We start from the raw sequence: 17,101 nt of genomic DNA, 5'->3' as shown, positions 1-17,101 counted from the left end.
GTATAGGGAATGCTGGATGACTAAGGAAATTGAGGGTTGGTTAAGAAAAAGAAGGAAGCATATGTCAGGAAGAGACAGGATAGATTGAGTGAATCCTTAGAAGAGTAGAAAGGCAGTAGGAGTATACTTAAGAGGGAAATCAGAAAGGCAAAAAGGGGACACGAGGTAGCTTTGGCAAATAGAATTAAGGAGAATGCAAAGGGTTTTTACAAATACATTAAGGACAAAAGGGTAACTAGGGAGAGAATAGGGCCCCTCAAAGATCAGCAAGGCGGCCTTTGTGTGGAGCCTTAGAAAATGGGAAAGATACTAAACGAGTATTTTGCATCAGTATTTACTGTGGAAAAGGATGTGGAAGATATAGAATGTAGGGATATAGATGGTCACACCTTGCAAAATGTCCATATTACAGAGGAGGATTTGCTGGATGTCTTGAAACGCATAAAGGTGGATAAACCCCAGGACCTGATCAGGTGTGCCCTAGAACTCGGTGGGAAGCTAGGGAAGTGATTGCTGGGCCTCCTGTATCATCGATAGTCACAGGTGAGATGCTGGAAGACTGGAGGTTAGCTAACGTGGTGCCACTCTTTAAGAAGGGTGATAAGGCCAAGCCAGGGAACTATAGACCAGTGAGCCTGACATCGGTGGTGGGCAAGTTGTTGGAGGGAATCCTGAGGGACAGGATGTACATGTATTTGGAAAGGCAAGGACTGATTCGGGATAGTCAACATGGCTTTGTGCATGGGAAATCATGTCTCACAAATGTGATTGAGTTTTTTGAAGAGGTAACAAAGAGAAATGATGAGGGCAGAGCAATAGATGTGATCTATATGGACTTCAGTAAGGTGTTCGACAAGGTTCCCCATGGGAGACCGATTCGCAAGGTTAGATCTCACAGAATACAGGGAGAACTAACCATTTGGATACAGAACTGGCTCAAAGGTGGTGGTGGAGGATTGTTTTTCAGACTGGAGGCCTGTGATCAGTGGAGTGCCACAAGGATTAGTGCTGGGTCCTCTAGTTTTTGTCATTTACATAAATGATTTGGATGCAAGCATAAGAAGTAAATGACACCAAAATTGGAGGTGTAGTAGACAGCGAAGGTTACCTCAGATTACAACAGAATCTTGACCAGATGGGCCAATGGGCTGAGAAGTGGCAGATGGAGTTTAGTTCAGATAAATGCGAGGTGCTGCATTTTGGGAAAGCAAATCTTAGCAGGACTTATACACTTAATGGTAAGGTCCTAGGGAGTGTTGCTGAACAAGAAAACCTTGGAGTGCAGGTTCATAGCTCCTTGTAAGTGGAGTCACAGGTAGATAGGATAGTGAAGAAGGTGTTTGGTATGATTTCTTTTATTGGTCAGAGTATTGAGTACAGGAGTTGGGAGGTCATGTTGCGGGTGTACAGGACATTGGTTAGACCACTGTTGGAATATTGCGTGCAATTCTGGTCTCCTTCATATCGGAAAGATGTTGTGAAACTTCAAAGGGTTCAGAAACAATTTACAAGGATGTTGCTAGGGTTGGAGGATTTGAGCTATAAGGAGAGGCTGAACAGGCTGGGGCTGTTTTCACTGAAGCGTCAGAGGCTGAGGGGTGACCTTATAGAGGTTTACAAAATTATGGAGGGGCATGGATAGGATAAATAGACAAAGTTTTTTCCCTGGGGTGGGGGAGTCCAGGACTAGAGGGCATAGGTTTAGGGTGAGAGGGGAAAGATATAAAAAAGAGACCTAAGGGGCAGCTTTTTCACGCAGAGTGTAGTATGTGTATAGAATGAGCTACCAGAGGATGTGGTGGAGGCTGGTACAATTGCAACATGTAAGAAGCATTTGGATGGGTATATGAATAGGAAGGGTTTGGAGGGATATGGGCCGGGCGCTGGCAGGTGGGACTAGATTGGGTTGGGATATCTGGTCGGCATGGATGGATTGGACCGAAGGGTCTGTTTCCATGCTGTACATCTCTATGACTTTCATCTGATCAGTAATATGTTGCAGCATATATGTACTGTTCTAACATGGTAGAAATTATGAGGAATCTAGCAATGAATAGAAATCAATAGACAATAGACAATAGGTGCAGGAGTAGGCCATTCTGCCCTTCGAGCCTGCACCGCCATTCAATATGATCATGGCTGATCATTCCTAATCAGTATCCTCTTCCTGCCTTATCTCCATAACCCTTGATTCCACTATCTCTCCAACTCTTTCTTAAATGAATCCAGAGACTGGGCCTCCATTGCCCTCTGGGCCAGAGCATTCCACACAGCCACCACTCTCTGGGTGAAGAAGTTTCTTCTCATCTCTGTCCTAAATGGTCTACCACGTATTTTTAAGCTGTGTCTTCTGGTTCGGCACTCACCCATCAGCGGAAACATGTTTCCTCCTGCCAGAGTGTCCAATCCTTTTATAATCTTATATGTCTCAATCAGATCCCCTCTCAGTCTTCCAAACTCAAGGGTATACAAGCCCAGTCGCTTCAGTCTTTCAGTGTAAGGTAATCCCGCCATTCCAGGAATTGACCTCGTGAACCTACGCTGCACTCCCTCAATAGCCAGAATGTCTTTCCTCAAATTTGGAGACCAGAACTGCACACAGTACTCCAGGTGTGGTCTCACCAGGGCCCTGTACAGCTGCAGAAGCACCTCTTTGCTTCTAAAAAAAATCAAAGATCTTTAAAGAAAGGATTTCTATCTATAATTTCCAAATTTCTTCATCCCTATTGCCAAACAACCTCTTTTTACTGAAGAAGTGGGCTGGTCAGGACTTGAGACGGCTCTATGTCTGCCACCAGTGCTACTCTGATTGTTTTGTTTTCCTTCTTTGCCCCTAGAATGAAAGCATTACACTAAAGTAAGATGCTTCATTAAGCTGTTTACTGAGAACTGAGTGCACACACTTCAAGTCTTCACATTCAGCTTCAGAGGTCAATTGCCAAAAAGTCAAACATACAACCCTTTGATACATGATTTCAGCCTTTGTAGACTCCAGCAGGACATTTATAATAAACAGATTTTTAGGGTGTAGGTTTGCTCGCTGAGCTGTAGGTTTGATATCCAGACGTTTCATTACCTGGCTAAGTAACATCATCAGTGGCGACCTCCAAGTGAAGCGAAGCTGTTGTCTCCTGCTTTCTATTTATATCTTTCTCCTGGATGGGGTTCTTGGGGTTTGTGGTGATGTCATTTCCTGTTAGTTTTTTGAGGGGTTGATAGTTGGCATCTAGATCTATGTGTTTGTTTACGGCGTTGTGGTTGGAGTGCCAGGCCTCTAGGAATTCTCTGGCATGTCTTTGCTTAGCCTGTCCCAGGATAGATGTGTTGTCCCAGTCAAAATGGTGGTTTTTGCCTCCGTGTGTAGGGCTACGAGGGAGACAGGGTTGTGTCTTTTTGTGGCTAGCTGGTGTTAGTGTATCCTGGTGGCTAACTTTCTTCCTGTTTGTCCTACGTAGTGTTTCTTGCAGTCCTTGCATGGAATTTTGTAAATAGAAAGCAGGAGACAACAGCTTCGCTTCACTTGGAGGTCGCCACTGATGATGTTACCCAGCCAGGTAATGAAACGTCTGGATATCAAACCTACAGCTCAGCAGGCAAACCTACACCCTAAACCTCAACCTGAGCTACAAACCTTCACAAACCTTGCACAGATTTTTCTTCAATGTAGAAATCTTGTAATTATTAAAGGCAATATTTCAACACTACATTATACTTCATCAGAGTGAATGGATAATGTGGAAACCAGAAGTGAATAGCTGTTACCTTGATTTTTATGGTACTATGAGGCAGGTCTGGATACTGTAGAAACACTTCCAATTGCATTTTTGTAAGCGGTGTCATCACAGACTGGGCACATGGACAGCAGTAAAATGATTCACTGTGACAAGAACAATTTGATGTTTAAAACATACAAGTAAAATAATGCTGAGAATTAATTTAATATTTGAATACAGTGTAATGATTGCATAATCTTGGTAAAATATGTTGAAACACAAGAATGGAGATTCAGCGTGGATTTCTCTATTTTACAGTTATCTGATTTTACCAGGTCCATCAGGGGACTCAATAAGTGGCACTCAACTGATTAACCTTTATAAAGGAAAGGAAAGATAAATGACCAAGTCCACACACACTAGTGTCCAAAGAATTTTCAGTTTTATCAAAGGCCTGAAACCAGGATACAACATAAATACTTTGAAAACAACTATACAGAAATATTATCAGGGATTTGGATATCAATTAGTTGGATACTTTCTTGGTCAGGAAATTCTGCACAGTACTGAAGACTCTACAGTAAGCAACAAAGTAACCAGGACAATTTTTTTCTGATGCTGCTGTAATGTAGGTATGTGTAGCAATTACATGGAAAAGTCCTACAAATATTAACAGATCAAATTTCCAAATTAATTGGGATGGAAATAGACCAGGATGGAGGGATGATTTCCTTGGTTTTCTTTGAATAATGTTCTAGGATTTTGTATGTTCATCTGATGCTAGGAAATAATTTCTGAGCAGTTTCTGTGGCTGCAAATGTAAGTTTGCCACTCACATTTACACACTTATCAAAGATGGGGAACAAAAAAGTAAACTATAACTTATCTGATTAATTAGAATAGAGGTAAGTTGAAGGTTTGCTGCATGTTGCTCCCTCACTAAGTATCATCTATTTTCTCCCAGGTCACCAATCTGACACTGGCTGTTTGCTGCTCCTTCACTATGTCCTATGTCCAATTAACACTCCTACCTGTTTCTGTGGATAGCACTACCTAAATGGCTCTGACCATCATTCATTCCCTGTTGAGCCAATGTTTCCTGCTTGTTAGCTTGAAAGCAATACTGTGATATTGGAATAGCATTGTGTTAATAACTCATTTAACGTTGTGCACTTTATTTGTGGGGAACATTGCTGTTACTCCAAATACGGCCTTGATCTTCATGAGTAAAAGAATGGAATTTTGCTCAGGAACCTAATAACTTTCAATAACAGATTCAGGGATATCAATCAACCTTTTTTTTGTTCATTCATATCAAATTTTGGAAAAGATTATGGTGAATTACCTTGAACAATGACAACCATCATCATATTGGTACAACCATGTCATTGTTAACAGTTCCAGGATGGTGCACAACTTAGAGGAGCAACTTTGGGTGAATTTGAGAACTTAGTAGGGAATTGAATATTAGTATATTCAACTTGAAATATTTGTTCTGTTTTATTGCCTCCACAAAAGTTGCTAGATCTGCTAAATATTTTTGCTTTTATTTCAGATCTCCAGCATTTACAGTGTTTCACATTCATCCAATTAACATTATCAAAGGCGGCATAAGGCACACATATTAAATGAAAATAGTGCCGTTTCCCTTTAAAATTTTGTCTCAGATTTACATGTACTGACCTTTCTCCATGTTTCTTTTCCAGTTTTCCATTTCCACATCTGTTGCAAACTATCCACGAAAAAGCATTAGCCTCATCAACACCAACCACAATTCCTGATAAGCAAAAGAAACCTCCTATTTACAGGCATACTATCAAGTTAAAATGAACAGAACAAACCAAAAGTGCACACAAGAATTTTGGGTTAACTGAATTTGAAGGCAAGTAATTTTAAACAATGTCATTGGTATCATTTTCAAACAACAATTATTCATCGATCTCCTGTAGCGCAGCTCACACACAAAATTGCAAATAATCTCTTAACTACATATAAACAGTGAAGGACAGTCAATAAAGAAGAAGTTGAAAACGGTTGGGCCAGGACACTGCCTGGAAGAATCCTGCAGCAATGTTCTGTGGTTGACCTGATTGTTTGGAAACCACACAAATGTTTGCTAATGGACCCGTTCAGAGATGTTATTACACATCTCAGAAGCAGGTGGGCTTGAACTTGGGCCTCCTGATTCAGAGGTAGGAACACCACCATTTCACCACAACAGTTCCCATCCAATAATCACAATTATCTTCTTTTAATGTCATCAATCTGTAGCCTGTTTTCTCCCTAATTCCCAATGACTTCAATTTTAGTATGTTTTTTTGATGGCGCACACTGTCAAATGCTGCCTTGATGCCAAGGACAGTCACTCGGAGCTCGCGTTTGGAATTGAGCTATGTTTGAATCAAGGTTGTAATGTTAGCAAAACCCAAAATAAGCCCTAGTGAACAAGTTATTGGAATCTACTGACAATGACAGCTTCCATTATTTTGCTAACAACTAAGAGTAAACTGATAGGCTAGTAATTGACCAGTTTAGATTTCCTTATTTTTGGCATGAATATCAGTGTTCCTCTGTTGGAACACCTTGGCTAAGGTTGCAGCTAGCTTTGGAAGACAAGCCTTCAGTACTCCAGCTAGGATGTTGTTAGGAAGTTTGCCATGTCTAGTATATTTGATAACTATTTATGGATTTCGCATAGAGCTAAAAGGCTGGTAAATTACATGGGGAATTGACAGGGTGGCACTGTGGCACTGTGCCTCACAGTGCCGGAGACCCGGGTTCAATTCCCACCTCGGGCGACTGTCTGTGTGGAGTTTGCACATTCTCCCCGTGTCTGTGTGGGTTTCCTCCCACAGTCCAAAGATGTGCAGTTTAGGTGAACTGGCCATGCTAAATTGCCCATAGTGTTAGGTGAAGGGGTAAATGTAGGAGAATGGGTCTGGGTGGGTTGCTCTTCGAAGGGTCGGTATGGACTTGTTGGGCTGAAAGGACCTGTGCAAAAGTGTCTGCTAGCCCAAATTGAGTAAGAGAACTCGTAGGCAAATATCCAGAAGTGTGCACACCTTAGAACATTCACCTACATCTGGTTTGGAATAATTAAATTGCTCAGCAACATCCAAATCAGAACCGAAATTAACATCTGGTTAAATGGTCACATGGTTCTAATGGAGGTCTATATCGACGCAGCCATTTCAGTCTTTAACAAAATTCACTCGGGACTCCAACCCTTAACTTTCTGCAAGATCTTGGCTAGACAAAGCACCAATACCATGGAGCCTTTGCAAATTAAGGCTACAACTTCAATTCCGGTCTCTTATGAAAAACAGCTGATTCAGTTACCACTGATTGTAGTAAAAGGCTCAGAGCTGAAAATGTGTGGCTGGAAAAGCGCAGTAGGTTAGGCAGCATCCAAGGAACAGGAGAATCGACGTTTCGGGCATGAGCCCTTCTTCAGGAATGATTCCTGAAGAAGGGTTCATGCCAGAAATGTTGATTCTCCTGCTCCTTGGATGCTGCCTGACCTGCTGCGCTTTTCCAGCAACACATTTTCAGCTCTGATCTCCAGCATCTGCAGTCCTCACTTTCTCCCCGTAAAAGGCTCAGGCTCAAGGCTCGGCCTTGATGGCTCAAAATTAGTTGAGAAAGATTTCCCTAGATTGGCTCAGCATTTTTTAATTAGAAAATGGCTGCCTGAGTGAAGTTTTGTTAAATACCCAGAGGTGTTTCAGGAAGGTCCAGAGATGATCAAAGGAGCCAAGGTCATCTTGCATGTCAAGCAGGAAGCAATTCCACAATTCTGCAAGGACGGTCCAATGCCATTTGCCGTAGAAAAGGAGATGCAGAAATCAGGAGGCTAGAAAGCGAAGGAATCATGAAACCAGTCTAATTTACGGAATGGCTAGCACCAGTCATATCGATTGTGAAGTCCAATGAGTCAGTCTGTCTCTGGGGGGATTTTAAACAAACGGTCAACCACTTTTTGCAGCAGCATAAATACTCAATCCCTCACATAGAGGATTTATATGCAAAGCTGGTTGGGGGTGGAGGGATTCCTTCATGAAGCTGGACATGAGCCATGCACACTTGCCACTGCAGTTAGATAGAGTTTCCAGAAGTATGCTACAATTAATACCCATAAGGGTTTGTACCAATATACGAGACTGCCATTTGGGGTAATGTCAGCCTGTGCAATGTTTTAGCGGGTGATGGATGTTACAAGGTCTACCCCAGGTTACCATTTGTCTGGATGACATGCTAATAACAGTGAAGACCAATAATAAGTATCTAGAGAACTTGGGCATAATCTTCAGATGTTTCTTGAGGCTGACATATGCCTTAGAAGGAGAAACTGTGTGTTCCAGGCACCCCAAGTGACCGACTTGGCCTACAGAGTTGACAAAACCAGATTACACCTGTTGGAAGATAAAGCGAGGGTGATCAAAGGTGCCCTGGCTCCAACGTCTGTACTGGAGCTTAGGTCTTTCCATAGGCTGGTGAATTATTATGAAAAGTCCATACGTAACCTGGCCTCCATCCTGGACCTTTTCATCAACTCTTAAAAAGGGGCCAACATTGGAAATGGTCACATAGCCAAGCAATAGCTTTCAGGGAAGTAAATAAACAGCTATCATCCTCTAAAATGTTGGCACACTATGATCACAAGTAAGATCTGGTATTGATATGCAATGCATCCCTGTATGTCATCGGGGTAGTATAAGCACATAGGTGGCCCAATGGAGAGGAATATAGATCTAGGACTTTGTCTAATGCAGAGCGTAAATACACACAGATACAGAGGAAAGTTTGGCGGTCATATTTTGAGTCAGGAAGTTCCACTAATAGCTTTACAGCAAACATTTGTAATAACAATGGACCACAAACCCCTGCTAGGTCTACTAAAAGAGGTCAAGGCAGTGCTGCCCAAAGCTTCAGACCGAATTCAACCTTGAGGTCTGATACTAAGTGCGTATAATTACAAGTTGGATCACTGCCCGGGAGTCCAAACGATGCATTGAGCTGGCAGATAGACCACCGCTAGTACCACCACTGGAAGAGTCTGTAGTGGGTTTTAAATTTTCTGGACATACTTCCAGTCACAGCTGACAATATCAGACTTTGGACATAGACAAATCAGGTCTCGGCAAAACTGAAACAGTTGCTGGTGTTAGAGGAAACCAAAGGGCCATTACAATCATTATTGAAATCTTTTTGGACAAGGAGAGACAGTAGAGGACAGCAAGATTGATTGTCCTGAGCAAAGGTTATCACCAGATACTGGTTGAACTACACCAGGGTCATCAAAATGAAGATGTTATGTCTGGTGGTTTGGGCTGGATGCAGTCATAGCCGCATTGGTGAGTGACAACAAGGACAAAAATAACTACTAGCAGATACCCCACATTCATGGGAACGGCTAAATAAACTCTGGATCCTGTGACACTTCAACTATGTAGGTCCTTCCATGGGCTCAATGTTCCTAGTCACTGTGGATGCAAATTCAAAGTGGCTGGATGTGCACTGAGTTCATTCATCAAACACTAGGATGATTTTAGAAAAATTGTTCACATCTTTTACAATACACAGACTCCAAAAAGTGTTGGTCACAGATAATGGGCCGTCATTTAACAGCAGGGAATTTGAGTATACATAAGATCAAATGGTATTCGTCATATAAGGATAGCTCCATTCTATCTATCACCCCAATAGCCTGACAGAAAGAACAGTCCAAACATTGAAGAGAGGCTTAAAGAAAAAGCCTGCTGCTCGTTGGATGCTGCCTGAACTGCTGTGCTCTTCCAGCACCACTAATCCAGTATTTGGTTTTCAGCATCTGCAGTCATTGTTTTTACCTTAAAGAAAAAGCCTACAGCTTCACTAGAAATCAAACTGTCCCAGTTCCTTTTAGTGATAGGGCCACCCCTCATGCAACTAGGGATAGCTCCAGCAGATTTGCTAATGGGGAGAAGACTCTGCAGCAGGTTAAATCTGATTTCCTGGATCTGGCAATGGATGGGGGGGGGGGGGGGGGGGGGGGGGGGGGGAAGGAGGCTAGTGGTGGTGAGATGCCGTGATTGTAACAAAAGCATCCAGGTGGATCTCAGAATCTGAGTTCCCTGATAGGACCAGATTAATGGCCCCAATCAGGGAGTTCTGGCTGACAGATATAAACAGAAGTCTCACAGGTTCTGTTCACTCTGACATCTGTCTTCTTTGAGGAAGTGAGATCAAGGACACAAGGGTGACTTGGTGAAAAGATATGGGCCTATATGGAGTTATTTGACATGACATTATTGGAAGCACTAAGTCTCAGATAAGACATCAAACAAAACCATGTGCCTGCATCTGTGAAAGATCCCATGGCATTAGTTAAAGCAAGAAGTGCAGTTTTCCTGACCAAACATAAAAGCAGATCATGCAATGCCTTATATCTTACTAAGGTCTGCTGGTCCTTGCAATGTACAAATTGTCTGTCAAATTAGCAATGAAATGGTAACTAAACTTCAAAACTAATTAATAGGTCATGAGGGTGTATCAAGTAACGAAGTTTTGTGAACAGGGTACTAAGAAAATTATAATACTATTGTGCAGAAACAACAGGAATTTATGAAACAGCAGAGTCAATAAGGGGAAAATTAGACATCTATTATGTTTGAATTTTCTAAAAGAATTTTAAGCATGGGTCACACAGGAGGCTTTTACTCCCAAAGAAATTGTGGGATTGAGATTAATAAATTAGTATGAGTTGACCTTAATTGATAGATAGGAAAATAGAGCAGGAATAAACAAGTAAGTTTTGAGTTGACAGGCAATTACTTGTGGGATACCACAATGATCTGTACTTGGGCCTCAGTTACCTATAAAGTATGTAAATTATTTAGCTGTATAATGTATTCCCATGTGTTCACAGCACAAAGTTGGGATAAAACAATAAGTTATGAGCAAACAGGCTGCAAAATAATTTAGGCAGGTTAACTGAAAAAGGCAAGAACATGGCAATTGGAATATAATGTGGAAAGGTTATGAGTTCTGAGGCATCTCATACACAAATCACAGAAAAGTTAATACGTAGATGCAGCAAACAATTGCAATAAAGGAATTAGTGTCTAAGACTTTTTTAAAAGTTGTATTGAAATTATATATAGCCTTACTGAGCTCAAACCTGGAGTACCTAAGGAAGGAGATACTTGACCTTTGACAAAAGATCAAGACAGCTAGGTCAACATTCTTTAGAGTTTAGAAGAATGAGAAATGTGATCTCAGTGAAATAAATAAAACCTACATAGACTTAACAGTGCAAATCCTGGAGAATATTTTCACTGGTTGGTATCACTTGATCTAGGCTTCACACGCCCAGAACAAGGGACCAATTATTTAAGACTGAGAAGACAAGAACTGCCTTCAATCAAAGAGTTCCGAATCATTGGGATTTTATACCCTTGTTGAGTATAATGCAGATATGTCGATATGAATTCCAAGAGAACCAAGGAATACAGGGATCGTGGAGGAAGGTGATTACGTAGATCCATTACTGACTCATTGAATAGCAAAACAGGCTCCAAGTGTTAGCAGGCCTCTGCCAACTCCTGTTTCTGATGTCACAGTTTGGAGCATTCCAAAAGCATGAAAGGTGCTTTAGGCATTTTCTCTTTTAACCTCTTTATGGATGTTGTCACACACTTCTGGACCAGGTAGGACTTGAATCCAGACCTTTTGATTTAGAGGTAGGTATACTACAATATGTCACAACAATCTTATGAATGGTGCTTTATAATTGCCAGTTTATTTATTCAATCAGAAACAATTAGCATCTAGTTGTGTCCCTGGTACGGCAGAGAAACAAAATTAAAGGCAACCACATTGCCATTCTGTTGCTACAAATGCAGGACAGGTAATTGCCACGTTGTAAATATTTGTAAATTTTCAAACCCCTCCTAGTTTGCAATGTTTGAAACCCAACAGTTCAATACAGAACAAAATCAAATGTCTGGGAGGCAACAGTGGAGTTTTTAGATGAGTTATAGCACTTGCTCATGAGTACACAAAAGTAGTTTACTACTTGTAAGTCACAACATCCGATAGCAGCTTTTGGCTCAAATTTAAATTATACCATTGAAAAGGCTTTTATTGTCAGCTCATTGTTCTAGCAATCAGGGAGATCAACTAGGCTTTTAAAAGGAAGAAGCAGCAATGGAAGGGGCTTTTGACTAGTAATAGCAGGGAATCTACAGAAGGGTGATAACAATGATTGGAAGGAATTTAAATCACATTTAGAGGTTTCAGGTTTTTTCAAGTGCTTGCTCGAGGGTATCAGCTAACAAATTGTATTGATGCTGTAATTGTGTCTCTACATCTGGACTGGGAGGCCTGGGTTCAAAGCCAATTCACTCCAGAGGTGTGTAATAACATGTCTGCAGAAGTTGTTAGGAAAGTATCCACACACTGAATTTATAGAAAAGCTAGTTGTAGTGCATAAAGCATTTTGAAACTCTGTCACTCAGAACAGAAGATTGCATAATTAAGATATTCTGGAACCAATCTACATGGTGAGACTTTCTTTCAATTTTCAGCAGCTATATTAGGGCACCCGAGATGAATAAATGACCAAACAAAGAGGTTGAAACACAGGCTCACCTTGGACTGTACATAAAGAATTTACTTTGGTCAAAGCATTGAGTTCATTGAGGACAATGTTTCCAGTCAATGAAGAAATTCTCTCATTTTCATCACTATGCAACACCAATTTGTTGACTGAAAGTATGGTACCTTCAGCACACACAATAAAGCCTACAGAATAAAAGAAAATGAGACTTATTATTACAAGATTACTACATGCAACACAATAAGCATTTCTTTGAAAATAACTGAGATAAATTTAACAAATAAAATATGCTTCTTTCCACTTTTTAAAGGAATTGTTACTAGACAAACCTGCAGGTGCACAGCTGCTAAATTGGAACATTGAAGTAAGGTCTTCAGAGTAACCTTGCTAAAGTAGCCTCAGCACTTCTCTTTCTACTCATCCTTGTCAGAGATTTTAAATTGAAAAATGAAACTCTCACAGAACTGCACTGTGTACTGCAGAAAGAATTTAAATTATTGAAATAACATTCAAGTGAAGTTGCCATAGTCCCAGAGTACAGCGTTTTTTCCATGAATTCATGCTGTTGGCATCACACTGCAGCTCAATTGAGCTAAGCAAACCCTAATATTTTATTAGCCATGCCCTAAATCTGTCATGCCATCTTCAGTGATTCATGCACCTACATCCCCAGGACCTTTGAAGTTTAATACTTGCCTCATAGTACAAAATTCCAACAAGTTTTGTATCATATGCAAATTTTGAAACTGAGCCTTGCACATTCAATGTTCAGTCATTAATAATAATCAGGGATAGCAGGGATTCTAACACTAACCGTGGGGAAATCTTATTTATAAATCTTCCTGTAGTTTCAAAAACAGCTGTTCACCAATACTTTCTGTTTCCTGTCATTCAGCCAAACTGTTTTTCACGTCGCTGTTTGTTTTATTCCACTAGCTCTGATTTTGCTCACATGTCTGTTGTGTTATAATTCTTTTGTAAGTTTGTGTATACCACATCAACAGCATTACCCTCATCTGTTCCCTCTGTTATCTCATCAAAATACTCAGGCAAGTTAATTGGACAAGATTTTTCCTGAGCAAATCCACACTGGCTTTCCTTTCTTAACCTGCATTTGCTCAAGCGAATTAATTCTGTCACGAATCATTATTTCTAAAATCTCAAAGATTAAACGACTGGCCTATGGATCGTGGGCTTACCTTTGAAAGTCAACTAAATCTTCCATACATCTTTTACTGAATATAGGTGTGACATTTTCCATTCCTTCTGGCAACACCCCTTTAAAAAGGATTGAAAAATTCTCAACAATGTTTTCGCAATTTCAACCCTCACTTCCCTCAGGATCTTTGGATGTTCAAGTAGTCCTGGTCCCTTATGAAATTTAAGCATAACCTAATATCTTTGTCTTATCATTTTTACAGCCATCAAGTGTCTCAATTGCCTTCTCTTTCACCATAAACAGGATAGCATCTTATTTCTTTGTAAAGACAGATGCAAAGTACTCATGTCATAACTAGTTATAACAGCTCCATGATCTTACGTTTTCCTTGAAGTGAGCTCAAGCAATTGAGACTAGCATTTACCTGGAACCATTTGGTTTCCAAGAAATATCTCATTTCAGTAAGAAATCCAGTGTTTCATTTCACTGACCTAAAAAATCCATGTATACCACAATCCTTCAAACTCAAATCCATAAAATTGATGAATTGTTCATAACACCACATCATCACAGAGGATGATGCTTGGGAAGATTCCCTGGTTTCAAGTTATCTGGGTTATTTTCTTGGAGAAGCTTTTGGACCTTGCATGGTTTGCAGCTCCTGAGAGAAGTTAGCGAAAGTGACAGTTAATGATAGATCTGCACTGTCGACAGGATAAAACACTAACTTCAACATTGACTGCATGGAAGGTGGGTTTGGCCTAATTTCATCTGGGGTCTTGTGGAGAAGATTGGAAATTACTTAGATTGGCGTTAAAGGGAAAATCTACAGTAGGCCTTACAATATCTTACTGCATAAGAAAGTAAACAACAGATAAGCTTGAAAGTATTTCAAAGTAACTAGAACAAGAAACTGAGGCATGGACAGACAAGAGAGTGAGAAAGAAAGTTTTACTTTTGGAGCTGAAGAGAATTCTCCAGGGTACTTTGGCATACTTTTGGGTGGTCCCTGTGATGAAGATCTGTAATATATTATTATTATTTTGAGGGAACTTAGGTGGAACAAAGAAGAGGAAAAATGTCTTTGATTTTCAGTTCCATGAAGGTCTAACTTGTTTTATTTGCCAATATCAGGAAGTAATTTTGAACAGTGAATTCAAAACAGTATTTCCAAGTAATGCTTTTTTGGCTAAATGCCAAGCAAGCCCCCTGGGGAAACAATTTTTAAGGTGTTTGCTGACTTGGGTTTTACAACCCGAAGAGAGAAATAGAAAGGATAGAATCAAGTTCATTCAGAGAGAAGTGGACTAATAATATGTAGCAGTCACCAAGCAGTCAAGGGTTTGGACAAGTCAGTAGCAAGAACTGTCCAGAAACAGGAGGGTGTTGAAAACATCAGTTTATTTAAATCCATACTAAGACATAGGTCAGCTGAGCTAGAAGCTGGTTTTAAAGGTCTTGGCTGAGATATAAGCTAAATAAAATCACTTTATGCAAATGCACAGCAGCAATTTTCCAAAACGAAACTGATTATAGCTATGCCAGCCGAGCAAGAAGCTTTAGCATAGAGACAGGGATGACTAATAGAGACTTAAAGCAGTGTTATTCTTTGTTATGAGGGGAATTAAAGTTAGAAGTAAGGATGCTCTGCTTCAATTACACAGAGTTGAAAGTGTTGTGCTAGAAAAGCACATCAGGTCAGGCAGCATTCGAGGAGCAGGAAAATCGACATTTCAGGCAAAAGCCCTTCATCAGCGGAGGTTTACTAGTTTGCTGAGCAGGTAGATGAATGAGCTGGACAGATGAGGCTTTTTCTCCCCACAGGAGCTCAGTAGAATTAGGATAACTTGACTCAAGTATATATGGTCTTGAATGCCTTACATTGGTCTACGTTGAAAATATGTTTCCTCTTGTGAGTGAATGCAAAACTGAGGGTGCACTGTTTCAAAATTAAGAGTAGTGCTTTTAGGACAAAGATTAGACTAGATTACATACAGTGTGGAAACAGGTCCTTCGGCCCAACCAGTCCACACCGACCCTCCAAACAGTAATCCACCCAGACCTATTCCCCTCTGACTAATGTACCTAACACTACCAGCAATTTAACATGGCCAATTCACCTGACCTGCGTATGTTTGGACTGTGGGAGGAAACCCACGCAGACACGAGGAGAATGTGCAAACTCCACACAGACAGTCACCCGAGGCTAGAATCGAACTTCTTTTTCCTCAAAGTTGTGCAACTTTGGAACTCAGTGACTTAAAGAGTAGTAGAAGTAGGACATTTTAAGGCAAAGGTATATAGATTCTTGTGAGGCGAGGTAATCAAAAGTTATTGGACATGGATGGAAATGTGGAATTCGAAACACTAACAGAACAACAATGATCTTCTTGATAGTAGATCTGAGGGCCTACCTCTTGCTCCTACTTCCTATGTTAATACAGTACTTCACTGAAGGTTGAGTGCTGAGAGGTTATTATTGGAGTAAAAGTGTTGAAGCTTTCTTTCTGATATTTTTAATGAAATGATTTCAAATAGTTCTTGTGATACAAATCACGGTTTATTTCAGTGAAATTAATCTTTATTTTCATTTGTTAAATATACTTTGGGAACCTTTGTAAATTTTTCAGTCTCTGTCTGAAGGCAGTAAACAAAAAGAGAAGTAAACCATAAAATCTATCAAGCCAACTTTCACTCTATGTTCTGATTTGTCCATTGTTACTGTCAGGTGGAATCACAATATGACAAGAGTAAATATCTTTAAGATTTATTGATTTGTAAGGGGAATTCTTTGAATAAGCAGAGAGTAGACCGAAGTGCATAATATATATAGTTAGAAAGTTATTCCTTCACAACTGCTACTGGAGTACTATTGATGACAACTTCCATTACTTTTCCGATGATCAAAAATATGCTGATAAGGCAGCAAGTGGGTGGTCTGGATTTGTCAAAACGATGCCTGTTTTGTAGCTGTACTGGAACAGCTTACCTAGGAACATGGCTAGCTCCCTAGCACACCTTCAATATTATTGCCAGACTGTTTTCAGAGCCGTGAACATCTGCAGTATCCAGTGTTTTCAGCTGTTTCTTCATATTACATCAAGTGAATTGATTTGGTTATACAGTTGTCGATTTTGATGCTGGGGATCTAGCACTCTGGCTGAAGACAGCAAATGCATTAACCTTGCCTTTTGGACTAATGTGATGTGTTCTCTAATCCTTCGTTTTTGCAAGGTCTGTGAAGGTTTGTAGGTCAGGTTGAGGTTTAGGGTGTAGGTTTGCTCGCTGAGCTGTAGGTTTGATATCCAGACGTTTCATTACCTGGTTAGGTAACATCATCAGTGGCGACCTCCAAGTGAAGCGAAGCTGTTGTCTCCTGCTTTCTATTTATATTTTTTTTTGGGTGGGGTTCCTGGGGTTTGTGGTGATGTCATTTCCTGTTTGTTTTCTGAGGGGTTGATAGATGGCATCTAGATCTATGTGTTTGTTCATGGCGTTGTGGTTGGAGTGCCAGGCCTCTAGGAATTCTCTGGCATGTCTTTGCTTAGCCTGTCCCAGGATAGATGTGTTGTCCCAGTCGAAATGTTTTGTCCATCTCTGTGTAGGGCTACGAGGGAGACAGGGTTGTGT

General features: G+C 40.5%; 1 protein-coding gene across 4 annotated transcripts in view; it reads right to left on the bottom strand.

Moving 5' to 3' along the window:
* spidr (scaffold protein involved in DNA repair) overlaps window positions 1–17,101 on the bottom strand; it is a 269,145-nt gene that overhangs the window by 13,368 nt on the left and 238,676 nt on the right. For all 4 annotated transcript variants that reach the window (XM_072570486.1, XM_072570488.1, XM_072570489.1 and 1 more), the window contains 3 exons: window positions 12,345–12,497; window positions 5,397–5,490; window positions 3,763–3,877 (listed from right to left, as the gene is read on the bottom strand). In XM_072570486.1, coding sequence (XP_072426587.1) covers window positions 3,763–3,877; window positions 5,397–5,490; window positions 12,345–12,497 — 362 coding nt within the window. The remainder of the gene's footprint in view (window positions 1–3,762; window positions 3,878–5,396; window positions 5,491–12,344; window positions 12,498–17,101) is intronic.

This window comes from Chiloscyllium punctatum, chromosome 5, assembly GCF_047496795.1.
Source record: "Chiloscyllium punctatum isolate Juve2018m chromosome 5, sChiPun1.3, whole genome shotgun sequence".
NCBI lineage: Eukaryota > Metazoa > Chordata > Chondrichthyes > Orectolobiformes > Hemiscylliidae > Chiloscyllium > Chiloscyllium punctatum.
Note: the sequence above shows the minus strand (reverse complement) of the source record. Positions and strands in the feature narration are given on the sequence as shown.